Source organism: Theropithecus gelada, chromosome 8 (assembly GCF_003255815.1).
Source record: "Theropithecus gelada isolate Dixy chromosome 8, Tgel_1.0, whole genome shotgun sequence".
Taxonomy (NCBI): domain Eukaryota; kingdom Metazoa; phylum Chordata; class Mammalia; order Primates; family Cercopithecidae; genus Theropithecus; species Theropithecus gelada.
The window spans coordinates 122,548,877-122,569,046 of record NC_037676.1 but is presented as its reverse complement, the minus strand read 5'-3'; the positions used below and the strand labels follow the sequence as shown (position 1 = coordinate 122,569,046).

The following is a 20,170-nucleotide window of genomic DNA, read 5'->3' as shown; positions in this document are numbered from 1 at the left end:
CACATAATAGAACTCAAATCTTTCTCAAATACCTAGATTTTTCCTTTGTGAGCAAAGGACAAAGTACGGTTTAAGGGTTAGAGTCTATTCGATTCAACCTCATTTCCACTCTGCATTCTAGGGGTTTTTAGGCTTTCCTCAATATCAGAAGATAGGTGGGCTCCTCAGTGAACTATTGGTAAACACTTATTTAGCAGAGGTCATGCATTTGCAGGCTCTTTACTGCCTGGTAGATTATAAATGAATATTAAAATGTTGCTAATCTCTTAGTTCCAAGTCAACTGCTTCTTCTGTTTTCTACTGCACTCAGAATGAATGAATGAACGAATGAGTAAACAAATGAATGAGAGTTTGAATGCTTACCTAAAGGAAGACAACTGTTGTCTTTCTGGAGGACACTCAGTTGAGACTACAAAAGCTTAAGGTGATACTTAGAAATGCAGAAAAAAGAATCCACATACATTGTTTCAAAGTTTTATTTGCTTACAAAAGAAAATGGAAGTAGGTTTGCGAAAACTTATCTGCATGTACAAAGTAATCCCTGTAGATAAGGAGAGGCAACCCCTGGAACACACTGCTGGATAAATTGTTCATTAAAATTATATCTCTTTGCATCAGAGTTGGTGGAAAGTCATTATTTCACGAGTTAAAACCACTGAAAAACTAAATCTATTTTTTAAATTACTAAATTCAGAAAGATTATATCCAAATGCTGATTTTTGGATACCCATGAAACCAGTTACCAACTGATCTCAGAGTTGGACATATCAATTAAGCAAGAGGTAGTTTGTCCAATTATGTCCCTTTTTTTCTTATCAGCAAGGTTATTCCTATAGCAAGTAGGAGTAAGTGACATATTCTTTGAACCTCTTTGAATTCTTTTCTTGCTGCGGGCATATTATTTCCCTCAAACACAATCATATCTGTTCATTTCAGGACTTGAGAGAGAAGATTTCAGAGTTCAATTTATTTTTCCCAATTCCTCTTTGAGCTCTCTTCTCTGGAAAAACAAATTATCTGACATGCCATGAAAACACCAAAGCGAAATCATTTCTACCATGTCATAGATTAAGGGAACTTTTTAAAAATATATATATTTTTTGTTAATAATAACAATAATATTAACATTATCCAAGGAGGAGATTTAGGCTGCTGAAATGAGGCCCGCCCCCTCCCCACCAAAGGAGCATACAAACCACATAACAACATTTTCTCAAACAAGATGCCTTAAGAGTTCTTGCAGTTGGTCTTTCAATTTCTTCTGAGGCTATCAGACTCCGGGGCCCCACAGTTCCATGGCTTCCAGCTCGTCTTGGACAGGGGTGAACTCTGGCTGATCTGGATGGGGAGCTAAAGAGGAAAAGTGGGGGTGGGGACTTGCTGCACCCAGGAATCATAAATTGATATTCTCCCCTCACCTGGGTCCTTAGAGACACAGAGATATCCTGCTGGGTAAAAAGCAGTGGGTATCTTAATCCACCACGCCCCTTGTACCTTCCCCATAAGATTTCAGACAGTTAGTAAACAGACGAAGGGAAAGATACATTACAGAAATTGTTAGAAAATTAGAATCAAAGCCAACTATTTAAATATTAAACGTTTTATTTACAGAAGAAACCCTGAAAACTCAGCAAAATTATAAAAGAAATAGAAATTTTAAAAAACAATCTCATGTTAGAAGTCCATCACCAGAGGAGAGCAGGGAGGGGAGGTGATCAGGGGAGGAAGGGAGAGTAGGGTGGTCAAGCAGAAAGATGCCCATCCATCCTGTGTGGGGAGAGGAAGGAGGAGGAGGCACAGTTAAGTAACTTTATTACGGAGCTGTCACACAGGGGAGTCTGGGATAACTTCTTGGCACACGATCATATACCTCTATCCAGGCTGACATGGAGCAGTCAGTGTCTATTAAAATAGACATATATGATTTGGTTAAGTTCCAACGTTATCACTCCATCATGTTTGGAGCAGAGTGAGCAAGAGATTTGAAAGCGTGAAGGCAGGGATGAAGAAGAGGCAGGGAAGCAGGGTGTCCATTGTTAGGGGCAGGGGCTTGGTGGTGGTGGTGGTCGACAGGACAGTTCTGTTTCCATAGCCAAATGCCCGGGGCCAATGTAACCAGAGTGGAGGATTTCCACTTCAGTGCTGGTAATCATTGTAGGGGATCAGATCTTAATAAGGGATAGGAGTATTTGAGAGAACAGGGAGGGAAAAGATGAACAGAGAAAAACACATCAGCAAAACTTTGTTGACCAATTCCTCTGATAAATAAGGTTAAATTTCTACTGAAGCAGAAAATTTTAAATCCATTAACTAGTAAGTTCATGGCCCCACAGCAGTGCCTCAGCCTCTCTCTTGATGCTTCCAACAGCGACGATGTCAGAAAAGGGGTCATTGCACAGCACACCAGCATGCACACTGCAGATGTTTTAGGAAGGATATTCTTTTAGTCCAGTAGTTAGTGATAAGGCAAGGACAGGATGACTTTTGTTTCCTCTCACAACTATCCTTGGTCACCTAAAGTATGGTGCTTAAATGCACCTAAATGCAAGTGGTATGCAAGAGATCATTGAAAATAATCTAAGGGGCCGGGCGCGGTGGCTCAAGCCTGTAATCCCAGCACTTTGGGAGGCCGAGACGGGCGGATCACGAGGTCAGGAGATCAAGACCATCCTGGCTAACACGGTGAAACCCCCTCTCTACTAAAAAAATACAAAAAACTAGCCGGGCGAGGTGGCGGGCGCCTGTAGTCCCAGCTACTCGGGAGGCTGAGGCAGGAGAATGGCGTAAACCCGGGAGGTGGAGCTTGCAGTGAGCGGAGATCCGGCCACTGCACTCCAGCCTGGGCGACACAGCGAGACTCCATCTCAAAAAAAAGAAAAAAAAAAAAAAGAAAATAATCTAAGGACCCTCTTAATTACAGGCGAAGTTCTAAGTTTGACATTTCCCCAAACCAAGAGCAAAATTTTATGAGACATCTTGGCCACATCACAGCTGTCACATAAGAATGAAGACTCTGAAAGAATGTTCGGCCATGTCCTCTAAATGTGCTAAACATGAAGTCAGAGGTCAACTCTATGTAGGTCATCATTTGGAAGTGAGGAAGACTTAGATATGCTGTTATTTTGAATTTGCTCTTAAGGTTTTTAAGGGAGTAGCCTCTATAGCAATTTGCACTTTATAGAAAATGTCTGGGATAATTTAAGGAAGCGAGGCATTCAAGTTCTGCTTCCCATTCATAACCAATTTAACTTTTTTCATAGCACTATCTTCCCATTTTGGTAGTAAGCATAGTGAAACATTGATCAAAGCCCAAAAGAGGGGCTTTTTGTGACACTTACCTCTCACACCATAGGCAGAACATGATGAGGGGTCACAATATCCAGGCTGGCCAGAAGGACCTTGTGGTCCAGGAACCCCCAGATGACCTGGGGGGCCTCTTGGTCCAGGAGAGCCAGGGGGCCCAGGGCTACCAGGCCGACTCTCCCCTGAAGGTCCTAAGAAGTACCCACAGACAAAAACAGTTGGTCTTTTGCCACAACAGGGTGAGTTTTGAGACAACCAAGAAGTAAACTAACTCTTAGAAGAAGCAACTTTCAGGACAATTAGGACAACGTCTTTCTACTCATTGAGTTCTTTTTCTTAGACTGGATTCCCTAGGCAGAGGATCATAGTGTAATCACTTATCCTCCTGGAGGTCAATGCTCTTAATCAGCTCAGGAAACTAGGAGGCAAAATGTATTTTTTCTATTACCTCTTGGATATTAAAGGGAAAGAAACATTCCATTTTCAACCTTATTTTCTTTTTGGAGCTTTTGTTTCCCAATGCAGTTCCTTATGAACCCAATCTATGGGTGTGCACACACACAGACGCAAACATGAACACACTCAGAGCTCATCCTCATCATCTAGTTAGAATAGCCATGCAATTCAGTACCAGTTTATGGTCCCAGATAATTAAAGCTCAACCTCATCAACAGTTAGAATAGCTATGTAATTCAGTACCGGTTGATGGCCCTAGATAATTAAAGTAAATTTGTATGAGTGTGAAATTGTCCTGGAGGGGACCAATGACGAGTTTGAAATTCGACCCAATATACTAATCCAAAATTTCTTTAAGCTAGTTTACATTAATTGAGAATTCAGATTGAGTAAAAATAGGAGGATTAAAATTGTTGTGAATCGAAGAAATTTGTCAGTATGAGAGTTTTTTGGCTTGTATGCTTGTTTGTTTTTAGGCCTGGGTTCCAACAGTGTTGAAAAGGCATTCTTCAACTATAATGGAATTTCTCAACTGGAACTGAAATGAAAAGTAGGAAGAAGTATCACCTTCTATTTGAATAGCGTGGTGGCTCTCATATATTCAGCTCCTCAATCAGCACTCACCCACCACCCATTCTGTATAATGTGTAATGTTATATCAGTTCCTCACATTGTCTCTAATAACAGAAATATTTACACTCAAAATGAATCTATTGCATTAGGAACCTCCCTCAGAGAAAGTATTTTCCAAAATCCTTACTAGACTGGAAAGAAAAATCTGTAAAGCACTTTACTCAATGTGGCTAAGACTGACATTATAAATATATATTATAATAAGATTGCAAATTATAATAATTCTAATATAAAGTCTGATCATCTGGAGACCATTCTAAAAGCACATAAAACACAAAACTCAAAACTTCTACAGAACTCATTCAGTAAGATTACCATGGCAGGAAATACTAGTGCTCACCAAATAGCCTTGTATTTCTCTAGATGTTGTGTCTGCCTTGCAGTTCAGCTGGGGCTAGGTGATTAGTTCCAGACAATAAAATGTGAATGGAAGTGACATCTCATTCTGATGAGGAAGTTGAGACTGATGTGACTTCTTTTTTTTTTTTTTTTTTGAGACAGGGTCTCCCTCTGTCACCCAGACTGGAGTGCAGTGGTGCCATCATGGCTCACTGTAGCCTCAACCTCCAGAGTTCATGTGACCCTCTGCTTCAGCCTCTCAAGTAGCTGGGACTACAGGCACATGCCACCACACCTGGTTAAATTTTTGTATTTTTTTGTAGAAATGGGGTTTCGTCACGTTGCCCAGGCTGGTCTCAAACTCTTGGCCTCAAGTGATCCTCTTGTCTCAGCTTCCCAAAATGCTGGGCTTACAGGAGGGAGCCACCACACCCAGCCCGATGTGCCTTCTTTATCTTTCTCTTGGAGGCTACATGATTCACTACAGAGGTCATGGGTTCTGAGATGGAAGAGAGCTACCTTACTCATATGAAACTTTGTGTGAGTGTGAAATAAAGCTTTATTGTATAAAGCCACTAAGCATTTGGGATGTATTTGTTACTATAGCATAGTCTGTCCTACCCTAATTCACACAAACAATAAGATCCCAGAATATGCTCTAACTTTTTGGGCTTGTATATTGCGAGGATCATTATTAACAAAGAAGCCTCCCAATAAAACAAATACGAAATACAGCCATTTCAGTTACATACTAGGATGTAAGATGACCATTTTCCTCCACTGCAATGCCAAGTGAATATAAAAATGTACATTTGCAGTTTCTTTTAGGAAGGAAGATTTACCTGCTGGTCCAGGGGGGCCTCTTGGACCTTGGGTTCCAACGCCTGGATTTCCTTTTTCTCCCTTGACACCAGTTAGACCTGTTTAAAATAATTTTTAAAAAAATGTTTAAAGTTCTTTTTGAAAAAAGATCTTGGTAGTTCCATTTTTCTGGAGTTCAAAAGTGCTTCTCTGATGAAGACAATGAAGTGGGTTGGTTTGGGGTTATGAGTACCACAGGACTTTTAAATTAAATTCTGACACTGGTAGCGTATGGAGAATCACATGTTGAAGTCTGGTTCTGTATTTGAGTGTGTGGTCTGTATCTGCTACTCTGCCAGTCTCTCTTTCTCCTTCCTACTGAAGTCACACAGCCTGCCAAGAACTGGTCCTTGTCTTTGCACGCACCAGGCCACTGGACTTATGCAGCTGGCACTCCACAAGTAACACAATAGAAATCACAAGTGAACACGTCTAACATTTTCCTTTTGGTCCACCCTGTAATGTATCTGCAAAAGGCATGAATTATAATTAGGCAGCAACATTCTGAAGAGCGTGAGTTTCCATTAAAACTTGGAAGCTTCGGGAAAGCCTGTGTTTGATTTGGCTGATTCAGCCCCATAAAAATCTAAATCTATTCATGTTTCTTTTCCATGGAGTGGACCTCTTATAATTTACAGTGCTATTAACAAAGTATACATTTTCACAAGCAAACACAAAGAAACATATACTCTGACACCTCATTATCTAAACAGGTCCTATCACAAGATCACTTCAAAGGCGAGAGCACCTATATTGAGGCCCAAGGTAAGGTTGCATTAGACTGGGGTCTGGGTTACCCTGGCTTACATCACGGAAGATCTTTGCTGTCTGTATTTCATGTACAACAATGCTTTGAAATAGCAGCATGCAGAACAGCATCTCTGTTTAATTATACCTACTGAGAAATTATGCTGAATTGGCAAAGCCTAGGAGGAAACATCAATAAACGAAAAATGGCCAATTTGACAGGTAGCAGGCATGGAAAGGCTTTGCAATTTTTTAAAATTACAAATAACTATTTGTTTACTTTAAATGTAATGCATATTCACTGTCAACAAATTAGAAGATGCAACAAGCAAGATGCTAGCACTTGAAAATAATCACTTTTAACATCTTACTTGATAACTTCCAGAAAGAAAAGCATTGATGTATGATTTGTTCTGGAAATCATTGGTAAAGAAGACTCTGGTGAGGAACTAACAGGTTTTGGTTTTTGGATTTTACACTGCACATATAATGGTTGCTCCTAACTTGCAGCTTTGGTATCTTTTGTGCTCCCAGTAATGATCTCTTGTAGTCAAGACATAGCCTGGCATCTCTTTTAAAAAGCTCTTCTTCTTTACTAGGAGTCATCCAGGTTGGTCTACTCATTGCTAGAATTCCCAAACACCCAATCCTATTGCATGTCACCTTGATGGTGCTATCTGAGCTTACAAAAGACCAGTACCTCCATGACAGCCCAGGTTACTAACCACCATGCCTGTGACTTTCTGTTTAGGGCCTGGTTCTTCTCTTAGGAGCCCATAAGGAAAACAACGATTTCTCAAAAGTAAAAATACCATCTCATCTGAGTTTTAAAAGCACACGGGTAACTCTGACTCATCAATATTTAATGCTCAATTGCTAATCAAGTTGTTCAGACAGAAAGCCATGCTGTAGAAACCTCCCAGGTATTAGTTTAGTAGCTAATGAGAGTTTGTAGTTTTTAGCTGAGAGGTGCTACTTCACTTGTAAGTGCTTGTGCCCCAGTGTGCATCTGGGAATTTAGCCGAGAATCCTTCTTCTTCTGCTTGAACTGGAGTCACTTTGCCAACAGGGAACAAGTAATTTTGAAAGAACTAGAACATAATAAAATATACTGATGACTAACACCAGGCTGTTCCTGATTAAGAGCGTGGTGACTCAGTGGCCTCTCACGACCTCACGGTGCAGGATCATCTTTAACAGGATGGCTCCTAATGCTTAACTCTCCACAAGAAGACATAGATCAGGGAGAAGAGGACATCTGGGGAAGTATTCTTGGGACTAATCCCCTGATAATAGTTTCCTGACTTGTTTTTTGCTCACTCATAAAGAAAGTACGAGGTAGGGAAGATTGGGAATAGAAAATCTGGTTGTTTTAATTTTCTCATTACACAGAGAAAAATAAATGGAATCAGATATTATCTGTAACATATGTCGAGGTAAGAAGAGAGAAAGAGCCTCACAAAAACATTTTGAAAAAAAATTCCAGCCCTCGAAATGTCTTACAAAAGGAAAAGGAAAATGCCTAAAGACACAATTATATATGAACAAGGAATTTTAGATTTTATTCTTTTTTTCTTTTTCCTTTTTTTTTTTTTTTTTTTTTTGAGACAGAGTCTCACTCACTCTGTCACCCAGGCTGGAGTACAGTGGTGTAATCTCAGCTCACTGCAACCTCCGCCTCCTGGGTTCAGGCGATTCTCCTGCCTCAGCTTCCTGAGTGTCTAGGATTACAGGTGTGTGACACTATGCTTGGCTGATTTTTATATTTTTAGTAGAGACAAGGTTTCACCATTTTGGCCAGGCTGGTCTCAAACTCCTGACCTCAAGTGATCCATCCACTCACCTTAACCTTCCAAAGTGCTGGGATTACAGACGTGAACCACCACGCCTGGCTGATTTTATTATTCTTCAAGGTATTATATTACAAACTACATTTAGGTGAATACATTAATATTTGTCCACATATCCACTTATGGTTCTCATACTGAAGGAACGTTCATGTCCATGACAACTGAACTTGGTTGTAGGCCATTTTTTGGAGTGAAGCAATCTTGTTAAAAATTAGTATTTAAGTACCTTAGATGACGGTTGAGATCAAAGGCTAAGTGTAGAGACTTCAGATCTCTAAAAATAGATCTGGATATATTTTTGATAAGCCTTGTAGGACCTAATTAAAAGGAGGGAAATCAAATGTCCTAAAACATCAACCTGTGACTATCCATGAGATGCCTGAGGACAGTGGAGCCTGGGTATAAAGTCATTTTTCACAGACAAAACCCAGTCATGGCCCATCATAGATCTCCTTTGCACAGACCCAAGGTGGGGCCACTTGGTGCTGAGGTGGGGTCACCAGTGCGACGTGCCAGTGTCCCTTCCACAAAAACACTGAGACTCAGGAGACTCATGGGACTCCCAAATGCTAATTTCCTTCTTTCGAAATGCCCTTTACCTTGTCTGCCTCCATAACTTCTCCTCATTCTTTAAGACCCAACTCAAAACTTCTCTATAACCAGAGTAGGCAGAACCATGACAGACACAAGAGGGCAAGGAATATTTATCTTATTCCACGGCTATATCCCCAATGTGTAAATATCCCCAGTGTATAAATATGATGTCTTCCACATAATATATAACTCACAAATATTTGTTGAGTGAAGTAACAGATGAAAGAATGACTGAGTGAAGGAATTCTTTGCTTTCTTAGTAACTGTGCTCCTTTGGTACTGTGCATTCCACTGCATTACCTATTCTCATGCCCACATGGCCCCAAAACTATAGGACTCTTGACTGCTGGAGCCGTGCCTCACTTATCTCTCCAGTGTCAGTCCACAGCCACTCTTAGGTGTCCCAACAAATACTGGAAGACAAAATGAATTGAATGCCTAGACCAATACTCAACTTCCCATTATTATTATTTTAAACTTTATTTTACTTTTAAATTCTCGGCTACATGTGCAGAACGTGCAGGTTTGCTACACAAGTACATGTATGCCATGGTGGTTTGCTGCACCTATCAACCCATCACGTAGGTTTTAAGCCCCGCACACATTGGTTACTTGTCCTGATGTTCTTCCTCCTCTTGCCCCTCCTCCCGACAAGTCCCAGTGTGTGATGTTCCCCTCCCTGTGTCCCTGTGTTCTCACTGCCCCCACTTATGAGTGAGAACATGCGGTGTTTGGTTTTCTGTTCCTGTGTTAGTTTGCTGAGGATGATGGCTTCCAGCTTCACCCATGTCCCTGCAAAGGGCATGATCTCATTCCTTTTTATGGTTGCATAGTGTTCTATGGTGTATATGTACCATATTTGCTTTAGCCTATCACTGATGGCCATTTGGGTTGGTTCCACGTCTTTGCTATTGTGAATAGTTCAGCTGCCCATTATAAGCAGGCATATTTTTGAAAAATCAACAGACAAAATTCCTTAGGCTGAAGCTTCATTTTCACACACCTCGGTTATGTGAACACTGCTTTTTCTAACAAGTTGCTTGTGTGGTGGTGATATCAACTACTAGTGCCTCTTAGAGATTAATATAATTGGCTCCAGTTAAGTTTGAGGTACTGCAATTTTTAAAATGAGCACAGCTAATATAAATAAAGATCTAACTTCACAAAAATATGATTTAGCCAAGATTAAAAAACCCTTAGTTTTCTGTAGAGTAACAAAAATAATATTTAGAATCATCAGAAAGAAGTCCCCATTCCTCCATCTCCTCCTCTTCCTTCTCTCTCTTTTTCTAATAGACTATCTTTTAGAGAAGTTTTGGGTTCACAGTAAAACCGAGTAAAAGACACAGAGATTTCTCATATACACCCTGCTCCCACAAATGCATAACCTCACTCATTGTACAACATCCCCCATCAGAGTGGTACATTTGTCATATTCATTCATTCTTCAGAGTCTCATCAGAAACCATTTCAGGTTACCTGATTTTCCCTCACTGCTAACCTAATACTGACTTGCCAATATTTTCGTTTTCTGGCCCACAAAATCTGGGACTTGTTTGTTTTAGATCTTCCTTATATTCCAAGTGCCAGTCACACATTAAACACTCAAGAAATATCTGTTAAAGCAATGGATGGCCGGGCGCGGTGGCTCAAGCCTGTAATCCCAGCACTTTGGGAGGCCGAGACGGGTGGATCATGAGGTCAGGAGATCGAGACCATCCTGGCTAACACGGTGAAACCCCGTCTCTACTAAAAAATACAAAAATCTAGCCGGGCAAGGTGGCGGGCGCCTGTAGTCCCAGCTACTTGGGAGGCTGAGGCAGGAGAATGGCATGAACCCGGGAGGCGGAGCTTGCAGTGAGCTGAGATCCGGCCACTGCACTCCAGCCTGGGCGACAGAGCCAGACTCCATCTCAAAAAAAAAAAAAAAAAAAAAAAAAAAGCAATGGATGAATGAATGGAATACAATATTTGATTGCAGGCTTTGACAAATCAAAAATGTACCTGAGAGTGTATCAGCACTGCCTACAAATTATCTCACTAGGTTTCGGATGCCAGCTGCTTCACATGAACAAACTCATGTTATTTCCACAAGAGCCACAAGGGCAGGCACTACTATAACCCTGAAAGAGAGCTGGATCCTGAGAGGGTAAGTCACTTGTCCTTAGGTAGGAAATAACAGAGCCAAAATCACAACCCAGGCAGATTGGCGCAGAAGCCTCTGTGCTCAACCACGGCACTCCCTGCCTCTCCATCCTAAGCTGGACCTGAAGGCTCGCTCTTGTCTTGCTTGCTATAGTATGGCTTCCAAAACCGCCTGCCAAATGTGTCTGCACACTCTCTCTGGCCTCACGCTCAGCAGTCAGCCCCGTGTTTAGTACCACATTTCCTCAGCGGCTTTCCTCAATTTGTATACTTGCTGTCTGCCCTGAGCAAGATTTGGAGTTCACTTTAAGGGGATTTATCCTGCTCACACTGACATGTCCAGGGACTGGCCCTTGGTTGTCTGTTTCCTATTTTCTTTGGCCTTTTGGCCTCTGAGTCGGGAGATTTTATTCATCTTTATGGCCCTGCTGACCACACCACGCACTCCAGCCTGCAGTCTCTGTTGCTTCTGGAGCACAGTCACTCCTTCCTTATCCCCAGACATTCTGAGGAACTCCCAGGACTTATGCCCAGGAAGCTATGCAAGGCCTGGGGAATGCTTCCATTGTAATTGCACCAAAAAGTCACGGAGATTATAGATCAAGGCTTGCTGTGTTATTATACTGTCTGTTGCCTGGGATATGCTGGCGATGGATTGCAAGTGCAGTCTGTTCTTCGCTCAATGTTTGTGTGAATGCCTACTAAGTGCAAGATACTGGACCTAGCACCTAGTTACAAGAAGGCAGATTAACTGGACTCAATTCAATAAGTACTGTATGCATTTTGTTAAGCTCTTCTATTTCTACATGTTTGGTCTGTATGACTAGTACCAGTTTCTGGGGCTGCATGTCTTATGCTAAGGTGGACAGGGATGGAAAACATGTAGTTGTTTTATATGTAAATGAGCCTTGCAAATGATTGCTAAAGGTCCCTTTTCCCATTGTCTTTTTCATGTAACAACTGGCCACCTACTGTGCCTTTATAATTCAGGGCTCAGCCAGGGAAATACAAACCACTCTAGATCTTTCAGACAGAGGAAATTTGGAATTTAACACAGAGACTTGATAACATGGATGATGGAAAAGCTTAGAAACCAAGCAAAGGTGTAACTTACAAATTGGCAACAACACGGAGCCACTATTACCCGTAGGAGAGTACAGACATTGAGAAAAAAAAAAGTGACTGGAGCCCAGAGCCCAGGGTAGGATCTAGAAACAGAGGGGGAGATTGTCCAGTAGAAGCAGGGGCGCAGAGGGGTGGTGGCTACAACTGGAGTTGCAGAGGAGGCAGGGGTGGGGTTTGCCTTTCTTCGTACCCTCCAATCTTCATCAATGCTTCCCATTGGGTTGACCTTGCCAAAGAGCAGAGGGCAAAGGGGCCTGGACACACAGCACCATGGAGCTAAAGCCAGGAGAAGGCAAACAACACAAACTGCCTAGCCCAGTCCCAACATCAACCACTGGGAATCCAGAGTCAAAAGCACCCCTCCCGCATGTAGCAGGTTGTCATGGAGTAGGAAACACAGACAAGTAACAAGTAGTTATAATGCAATGTGAACACAGCTACAGCAGAATATGAGAGCACGGAACTGAGGGTCCTGTGGGGATTCCAGACGGCTTTCCAATATGGCTGAGCCTGAAATGACGTCTTGAAGAACAGGCATTATCTGCTAAAGAAGTGACAGATGGGCACGGTGGCAGACGAACGTGCATGTGCAAAGGCTTGCAGGTAAGAGACAACAGAACATGCCTGGGGGACCAGAAATGGTTTGGTATGGCTTTGGCAGTTTCAGGTTGTTTCACAGGCAATAGAACAAAAGGATAGTCTAGTCCAGAGCACGACAAGCTTTGTGTGCCAGACTATGGAGAGACACTAACTTGTAAGGGCCACCTTCAGTACCTCCTACTTAATTTTATGTTCGGACTTTGTATTCTTTTTCTTCAAGAGGAACCCCAAGTCATAAGCTTCAGGTTCCACAAAACCTGGATCTGCTCCTTCTGGGTGCTACAAGGCAATACGTTGGTTAAGGCAGCCTGGAGTCCTGTAGAGCCCAGCTCTACCAGTAAACCCTGTGCTAGTTCCACAGAAAATCCAGAGGAAAACAGTTTGAATCATTAAGTGGGGGCACTCAATGGTCAAAGGAATCCACTAACCAAAGCAAGATCAAGGCAAAGGGGTTAGCACTTCAGGTCTTTCTATTAGTCTCTATCAGACAGGACAGTATAGGTAGAGAGTTCTTGGGTATTTTGCCCACAGACTCACCTAAATTTGGGCAGCAAGAGGGAGGAAGTGCAGTAGGAAGGAACGAGGAGAAGTAGGAAGAGTGGAAGTTAAAAAGAGAAGGGTGGAGAGAGAGAGAAGATGAGGTGCAAAGTTCATCAGTGCACACTAGGCTAGTGTAGCCTGCAGGTTGACCATTTGCAATGCAGGTGAGTGGCAGGAGAAAATGGGCATTAAATCAGGCATCAGGAATCCGGGCTTTTTGTTCACCCAGTGTTGCCACTGACACTACGACCTCACTGGTACATAAGAATGTCAGACCAAATGCCAATCTATTACTTTCTGCTACAAAATTTTGATTATTCCTTCTTAAGAGGAATAAAAATCAAATAAAATTTGATAATTCCTTCTATTATATTATTTCCACTCTTGACTATTAAGAAAATTATAAATTATTCAAAATTAGTGGCAAAAGGAGCCAATTTCTATAGCTTAAAAATGAATATTTCAGATTCAGCTTGAATAGTCAACCAGTTGATGATATTTAAATTGGAGCTTGGTCTTCACTCCTTGCAGAACTGGAAAATGACACGATGCTCTCCACTCTTAGAAAAGTGAGCTGTGTCCAGGCATTGGGATGAGGTCAGGGTCTACAGAATGTAAAACAAAATGTGTTATGACCAACAGCCCTTCAAGATCAGCATGAAAGACCCATTACTATGTTCTCACTCATAAGTGGGAGTTGAACAATGAGAACACATGGAAATGGGGAGGGGAACATCACACACCGGGGGCTGTCAGGGGGTTGGGGAAAAGGGGACAGAGAGCATTAGGACAAATATCTAATGCATGGGGAGATTAAAATCTAGATGACGGGTCGATAGGTGCAGCAAACGATCATGGCACATGTATAGCTATGTAACAAACCTGCACGTTCAGCACGTGTATCCCAGAAGTTAAAGTTAAAAAAAAAAAAAAAAAAAAAGGACAAACACATCCAAAATGAAGGATACTCATCATGTTTTTCCAAACTAGCGAAGAAGTTCAGGAAAGTCAAACTACTTCGCCATATTTACGTAGTAATTGAATGCCAAAGTCAAATCTAGAACAATGAAAATGGAAAGGATTAATGAATATATCTTTTCTCTGCATATTTTCACCCTCCTCTAAAAATACATTTTGATAATTAACTTATTACAGTCATGGCTTTGAAAGCCATGTCAAAAAATTCACCAAAAATGGTTTATCACAGCTAATACAAACAACTTTAGTTTTATCATATAAACTACATTATATTTCCATTTTACTTATGTTCAAGGCTTGAAAATTTAGAAAATGACAAAATACATTCCTACATTTTTAAAAAAGGAGTTTCTTTCTCTCTCTTTTTTATTATCTAGTATAACCAAATCTCCTTCTCAGAAAACTTGTCACGATTTTCTGGCTAAATTACATGACAACAACTTGAAAGGAAATGCTTACATTGTTCACGTGGCAGTAATCTGTCACCATGATGTCTCAGGATTAATGCACAATATCCACATGGGACTTTGTTTTTATCAGGGCTCAAGGGTGAATGAGGAATGGCAGTCAAAAAGCTAGCCAAGAGGTTATCAACACTATAAACTAGTTATGACTTATGAAATAACTATTGTATTTCATTTATTATGAGGAATAAAAGAAAAAGGTACATTAAAATTTGTTTTCGGGGATAAGGTAGCCTCATTGTAAGAAAGAATGAACAGAAAGAAATCATTAAAGGCCAAATCAAGAAAGTATACTCTATCCCTATTGAATGACACGTGTCACACACTAATTGCAGTAGGATTAATCAGTCATTGATTTATCAAATATTTGTTCAAACTGACTAAGAGACTTTCCAATTAAAGTTTTAAAATGTTTTTATCTACAGAAACAATGATACTAGCTTCCATGGCAAAAACAAAACACTAGTTATAGCTTTTTATTACTGTAACAGTCATATTCTACTAATTATAAAGCGCGGAAACATAATTTAATGCTAATTTTAATTTGTCAACGGCTTTTTCTTCTCTCATTCTTTGTGTTTGTTTTGAAAATGGATTTTGTTCTAATTACAATTAATTTCAGAAACAGGAACACAAAAGGTATTAGTAGCTTTCAAAAACATTTTTCCCAATAATTGTTACTGTTTTTAAAGGTGCTTACACCTGCATCTTGCGTTTCCCTCTGAAAACCTACATCTGTCATTTGGATGATTTAAAAATACAGGAGAGAAAAACAAACATAAATGGTGAAAACAGGCAGGGTAAGCCAACTCTTCACAAGAGCCCTTCATTATTCAGCATTGTAGACGTCATACTGCTTGGAAATCATTTCAGTGGATGAGAGCATCACCCTCTTTGCAATGCACAGCCAGAAGGCCTTGTTTTAATTTAGAAGAGTGTAATGGTTTAAACAGGCACTCACAAAATCTTTAAAATGCCTCCCTCCAAAGTGTGCAGCCCAATTCCTCTCTACTTGAGTGTGGGCCAGGCTTAGTGACTTCCTTCTAACAAATAGAATATGGTGAAAGTAAAAGCTTGGGCTTCTGAGACTAGATGCCAAAATTATAATGGGAACTCCTCTTTGCTCTCTCTCTTGGATCAGTGGCTCTGAGGAAAGCAGCCTCTATGCATTGAAAATGAATTCTCAACCATGCCCCCACAAAGAGCTCCGCAGCAAGGAAATGAATCCTCCTGCCAATCATCAGCCAGGGCCGGAGACGCCCGCCAACAGCCCTGTGAGGGCACCATCTTGGAAACAGATGCAACAGCTCTAGTCAAGCCTTCAGACGACTGGCTTCCTAAATGACATATTGACTGCAACTTTATGCAAGACTCGTAGCCAACAGCACCGATATAAAACTCACATCCCTGACCCACAAAAATGGACATTATATATATTTGTTGCTATTAAGCCACTAAGTTTTAAAGTAATTTGTCACACAGCAATAGATCACTAATACATAGAGTTTCTTTCTGCAGCCATGATCAATGTAAAGAGTCACTTTGTAATAAAAAAAATCAATAAAAGATGATGCAAACGAGAAAGTAAAGAGCATTCCTTGTCAATGCCTTAAGATGACTATACCTTTAGGAAAACACAATCCACTAAACCTTCAGAGAAACGTCTTGTTCTGAAGGGCATTCAAATTGGACTTTACCAGATGAGTACTGGGTGGAAAAAAGAAGGAGAAAACTATCTTTATTCGTTTTTCAGGAAATGTGAGGCAGGGGATGCAGAATCAAAGAAGGAAGAAGGTAACATGTATTTCAGCAGATTTGTTTTGTTTTGTTTTTTGGAGACAGAGTCTTGCTCTGGCTGGAGTGCAGTGGCATGATCTCAGCTCACTGCAACCTCCATCTCCCAGATTCAAGCAATTCTCCTGCCTCAACCTCCCAAGTAGCTGGGATCACAGGCGCAAGCCACCACACCCAGCTAATTTTTGTATTTTTTTAAGTAGAGACAGGGTTTCACCATGTTGACCAGGCTGGCTTTGAACTCCTAACCTTGAGCAATCTGCCTGCCTTGGCATTCCGAAGTGCTGGGATTACAGGTGTGAGCCACTGCTACTGGCCTGTTTCAGCAATTTTTTTTTTTTTTTTTTTTTTTTTGAGAAGGAGTCTCGCTCTGTCGCCCAGGCTGGAGTGCAGTGGTGCAATCTCTGTTCACTGCAACCTCCACTTCCCGGGTTCAAGCAATTCTCTATTTCAGCCTCCCTACTAGCTGGGATTACAGGCGCCCACCACCATGCCCAGCTAATTTTCATATTTTTAGTAGAGACAGGGTTTCACCATCTTGGCCAGGTTGGTCTTAAACTCCTGACCTTGTGATCCACCTGCCTCGGCCTCCCAAAGTGTTGGGATTACAGGCGTGAGCCACCGTGCCCAGCCTATTTCAGCAAATTTTTAACAGCAATAAAAAGAAAGAACACATCTCATGCAACTGAATATCCACTGTAATACAAAATCATAGGGAAGACTTGAAAATATTTAAGTGCCATTTAGCAAATAATAACGAAAGCTCTACCAGCACTCGATCTTTAATCAAGATGATCTGTCCCACAGAGATAATTTTTCCAGGAATCAGCTAGGATACATGGGACATTAAGAAATTTCACAAAAATGATTTTTACCATTGCAGCATTTCTGGCTCAGAAGTGCTACGATTTTACTCAGAAATACGATGGTCTTTTTAACCACAGGAATATCCCACTTCTCTCTCCCAGTTTAAAATCAATCTGGAACTCAGTTTTCTCTACAGATGTCTGAGTCCTCTTGACTCACAGCTTACCCCGAGCATTAGGGGGGACAGGTTTAGCTTTCGTGTGGGTGCACCATTTCCCTGCCATGCTGCCGTGTCTGAGTCTCTGAGAGGGAATGCTACCTACTCATGGCGCTCAAAGGAAGGCTGATTCCTTGTTTACTTTTGTTTTCCTGGGGGAGTTCTGTTTGCTATTGAGCACATGGGAAAAGGAGGACAAGATAATTTACATTTATTTGCATAATGTAATCATGCGTTTATTATCTTAGTAGGTCACCACTGTGAACACAACAGAGACAAATGCAGAGTGACTTAAGTCTTTATAATGGCGTCCTGAAGCAGAAATTGCACAAAGTTTACCTTGTTCTTAGGATAAGTTCAAATTCCTTACCCAGACTCAAAATGTTGGTTGCATCCTGTGGCCTCCCTCTACTCCTCCCTCCTCCTGAATTTTTACTATCCTTTTAACTCACCAAGCTGCAACTATACTATTCTTTTTTCTGTTATCCAAAGCAATGGAGCTTAGTAGGGGCAGTGCCATCCCTAGGAGACATTCTGGATACTTGCAGGGGAACTTCTGGTTGATGAAATGATTAGAGGTTGTTTTTACATTAAAATACATATTAGAATAAATTATTTGACTATAAATTACTTTCCTTTTAGTTCTCCTTTGTATTACACTAGAGAACATTGTAATTTCTCTATTTAGTGTTGTTTGTTTAATGATATGTGAAGATAGGTTATATTTAATATCTATGAATTTTATTTTGGAACAGTACAAGAGACCTGAGAAATTATTTGTTGTGAAAGGGAGAGTCACTGCCTTAAAGGTTTCAAGCCCTTTCTCACCTCAGGACCTTTGCACACACTGTTGCCTCCTCTGCTAGAATGCTCTTCCCCAACTCTCTTATTGCTATGGCAAGTTCCTACTAAAGTTCTAGGTCTCAGCAAAACATCACTGATCAAGTCGGTCTCTTTTTGTATGCCATATGTTATCCTGTATTTTTTCATAGTACTAATTACAACTGAAATTAAATGATTCATATATTATTTGCTTAATATCCATCTCCCACTCACAGTAAGGTGCCACGAAAGTCAGGAAATGTATACCCTGTTTACCACCATGTCATCAATGCCCAGCACAAGCCGGAAGTGTAGTAGATGCTCAGTAAGTAGCACTGAATGAATGAACGGAGATTCAGAGATTAAGTTTTAAGCTTAAGTCGTCAAGATCACATAGCTAGTTAAGTGGCGAGGCTAGCAAGCACAGGCATTCTGGAATCATACATATCTAGACCCCTATTGTTCTGCCGCGTGACCCTGGACAATTAACAACCTAGCAGAGCCTCAGTTTCCTCACCTAACATGGAACTAATCCTGATCTCATAAGATTTTTATGAGCATCACATAACATGCTTAGCGACTGACACATAGTAGTTGCTTAATAAATGTCTACACCCGTTCTTCTCAAAGACCACAGTGACTGACATCTTCCTCTACATTCTGAAACCATTTATATTCTATATAACTCATTTAGCATTTACCATCTCCCAGTTTGTGCCCTCAGCAATGTTTTATATTCCTTCCTTATCCAAACCAGGGCTTCCACTTTACCCAAATGAGGTAGTGTGTACAGGACTGAGCGCAACACTTGGCAGATGCAATTGGAGCCCAATAAGTAAAAGCTATAAATAGTAGTATTATCTATCTGCCAAACTGAAAAACCTTACGTAAACCCTGCATTTAATATTTGCTGACTTATTGTATAAGATAAACCAGATATAAATTCCAGCCGTCCAGCTATACAATCTAAAATGAAAATCTTTAGATAGTTAGGTTAGATAGATGATTAGATGGTTTCTCTGATTCAAAAATTTTGGAGAGATTATGGAAACTAAAGGAGTTGCATAAAGACTGAAATCAGGCTGGGCACGCTGGATCACGCCTGTAATCCCGGCACTTTGGGAGGCCAAGGCGGGGCAGGGGGTGGGGGCAGCTGAGGTTAGGAGTTTGAGACTAGCCTGGCCTACATGGTGAAACCCTGTCTCTACTAAAAATACAAAAATCAACTGGGCGTGGTGGTGCCTGCCTGTAGTCCCAGCTACCTGGGAAGCTGAGGCAGGAGAATTGCTTGACCCCCGGGGGCGGAGGTTGCAGTGAGCCGAGATCTGAGATCACACCTCTGCAATCCAGTCTAGGGGACAGAGCAAGACCCTGTCTCCAAGAAAGAAAAAAAAAAAAGATTGAAATCAGGGTAATTTTCTAGTTCTTTTCAAGTAAATAAAGAAACTTAATTTTGTGAACTATAAACCAACAAACTTATTGTTGACTTGTTTAATATATGGCTCAAGATACCAGTGTACAGAATGAACATTTAAATAAATTGACTAAACAAAAACAGATGAATCATCTGGGAATGATATGCACAGAGCAGAAATAGAAAACGATCTGTAATTGAGGAAATCTGGTTTGGAATCACCCAAAACTGTGACTGGAGAGTAAGTTGAGGTCAGAACAGCGATTGACACATAGTAGTCAACCACTGGATTGTCCAGTCAAGCACTGGATTGCCATGGTTCAGTGATCAAAAGAGGAACCTCAGAACTGGTCCTCTCTTCTGAATTTTGGGATAACGAGGAGCCAGGTTATACAGAACCATTTACATGACGACAGTACAGGGTTTAATGGGGAAAGGTAACCAACGAGCATCCCATGGAAAAATAGCTTTTCTTTGACAT

At 41.0% G+C, this 20,170-nt stretch overlaps 1 protein-coding gene across 1 annotated transcript in view; it reads right to left on the bottom strand.

Moving 5' to 3' along the window:
- Positions 1 to 460: 460 nt before the first annotated feature.
- The window catches only part of COL14A1 (collagen type XIV alpha 1 chain), a 242,278-nt gene continuing 222,568 nt past the window's right edge, over positions 461 to 20,170 (bottom strand). Inside the window, exons 46-48 of the mRNA XM_025394901.1 lie at positions 5,574 to 5,651; positions 3,339 to 3,494; positions 461 to 1,350 (exon numbers count right to left, since the gene is read on the bottom strand). Of these exons, the coding sequence (XP_025250686.1) occupies positions 1,271 to 1,350; positions 3,339 to 3,494; positions 5,574 to 5,651 (314 nt within the window). The 3' untranslated portion in view covers positions 461 to 1,270. The remainder of the gene's footprint in view (positions 1,351 to 3,338; positions 3,495 to 5,573; positions 5,652 to 20,170) is intronic.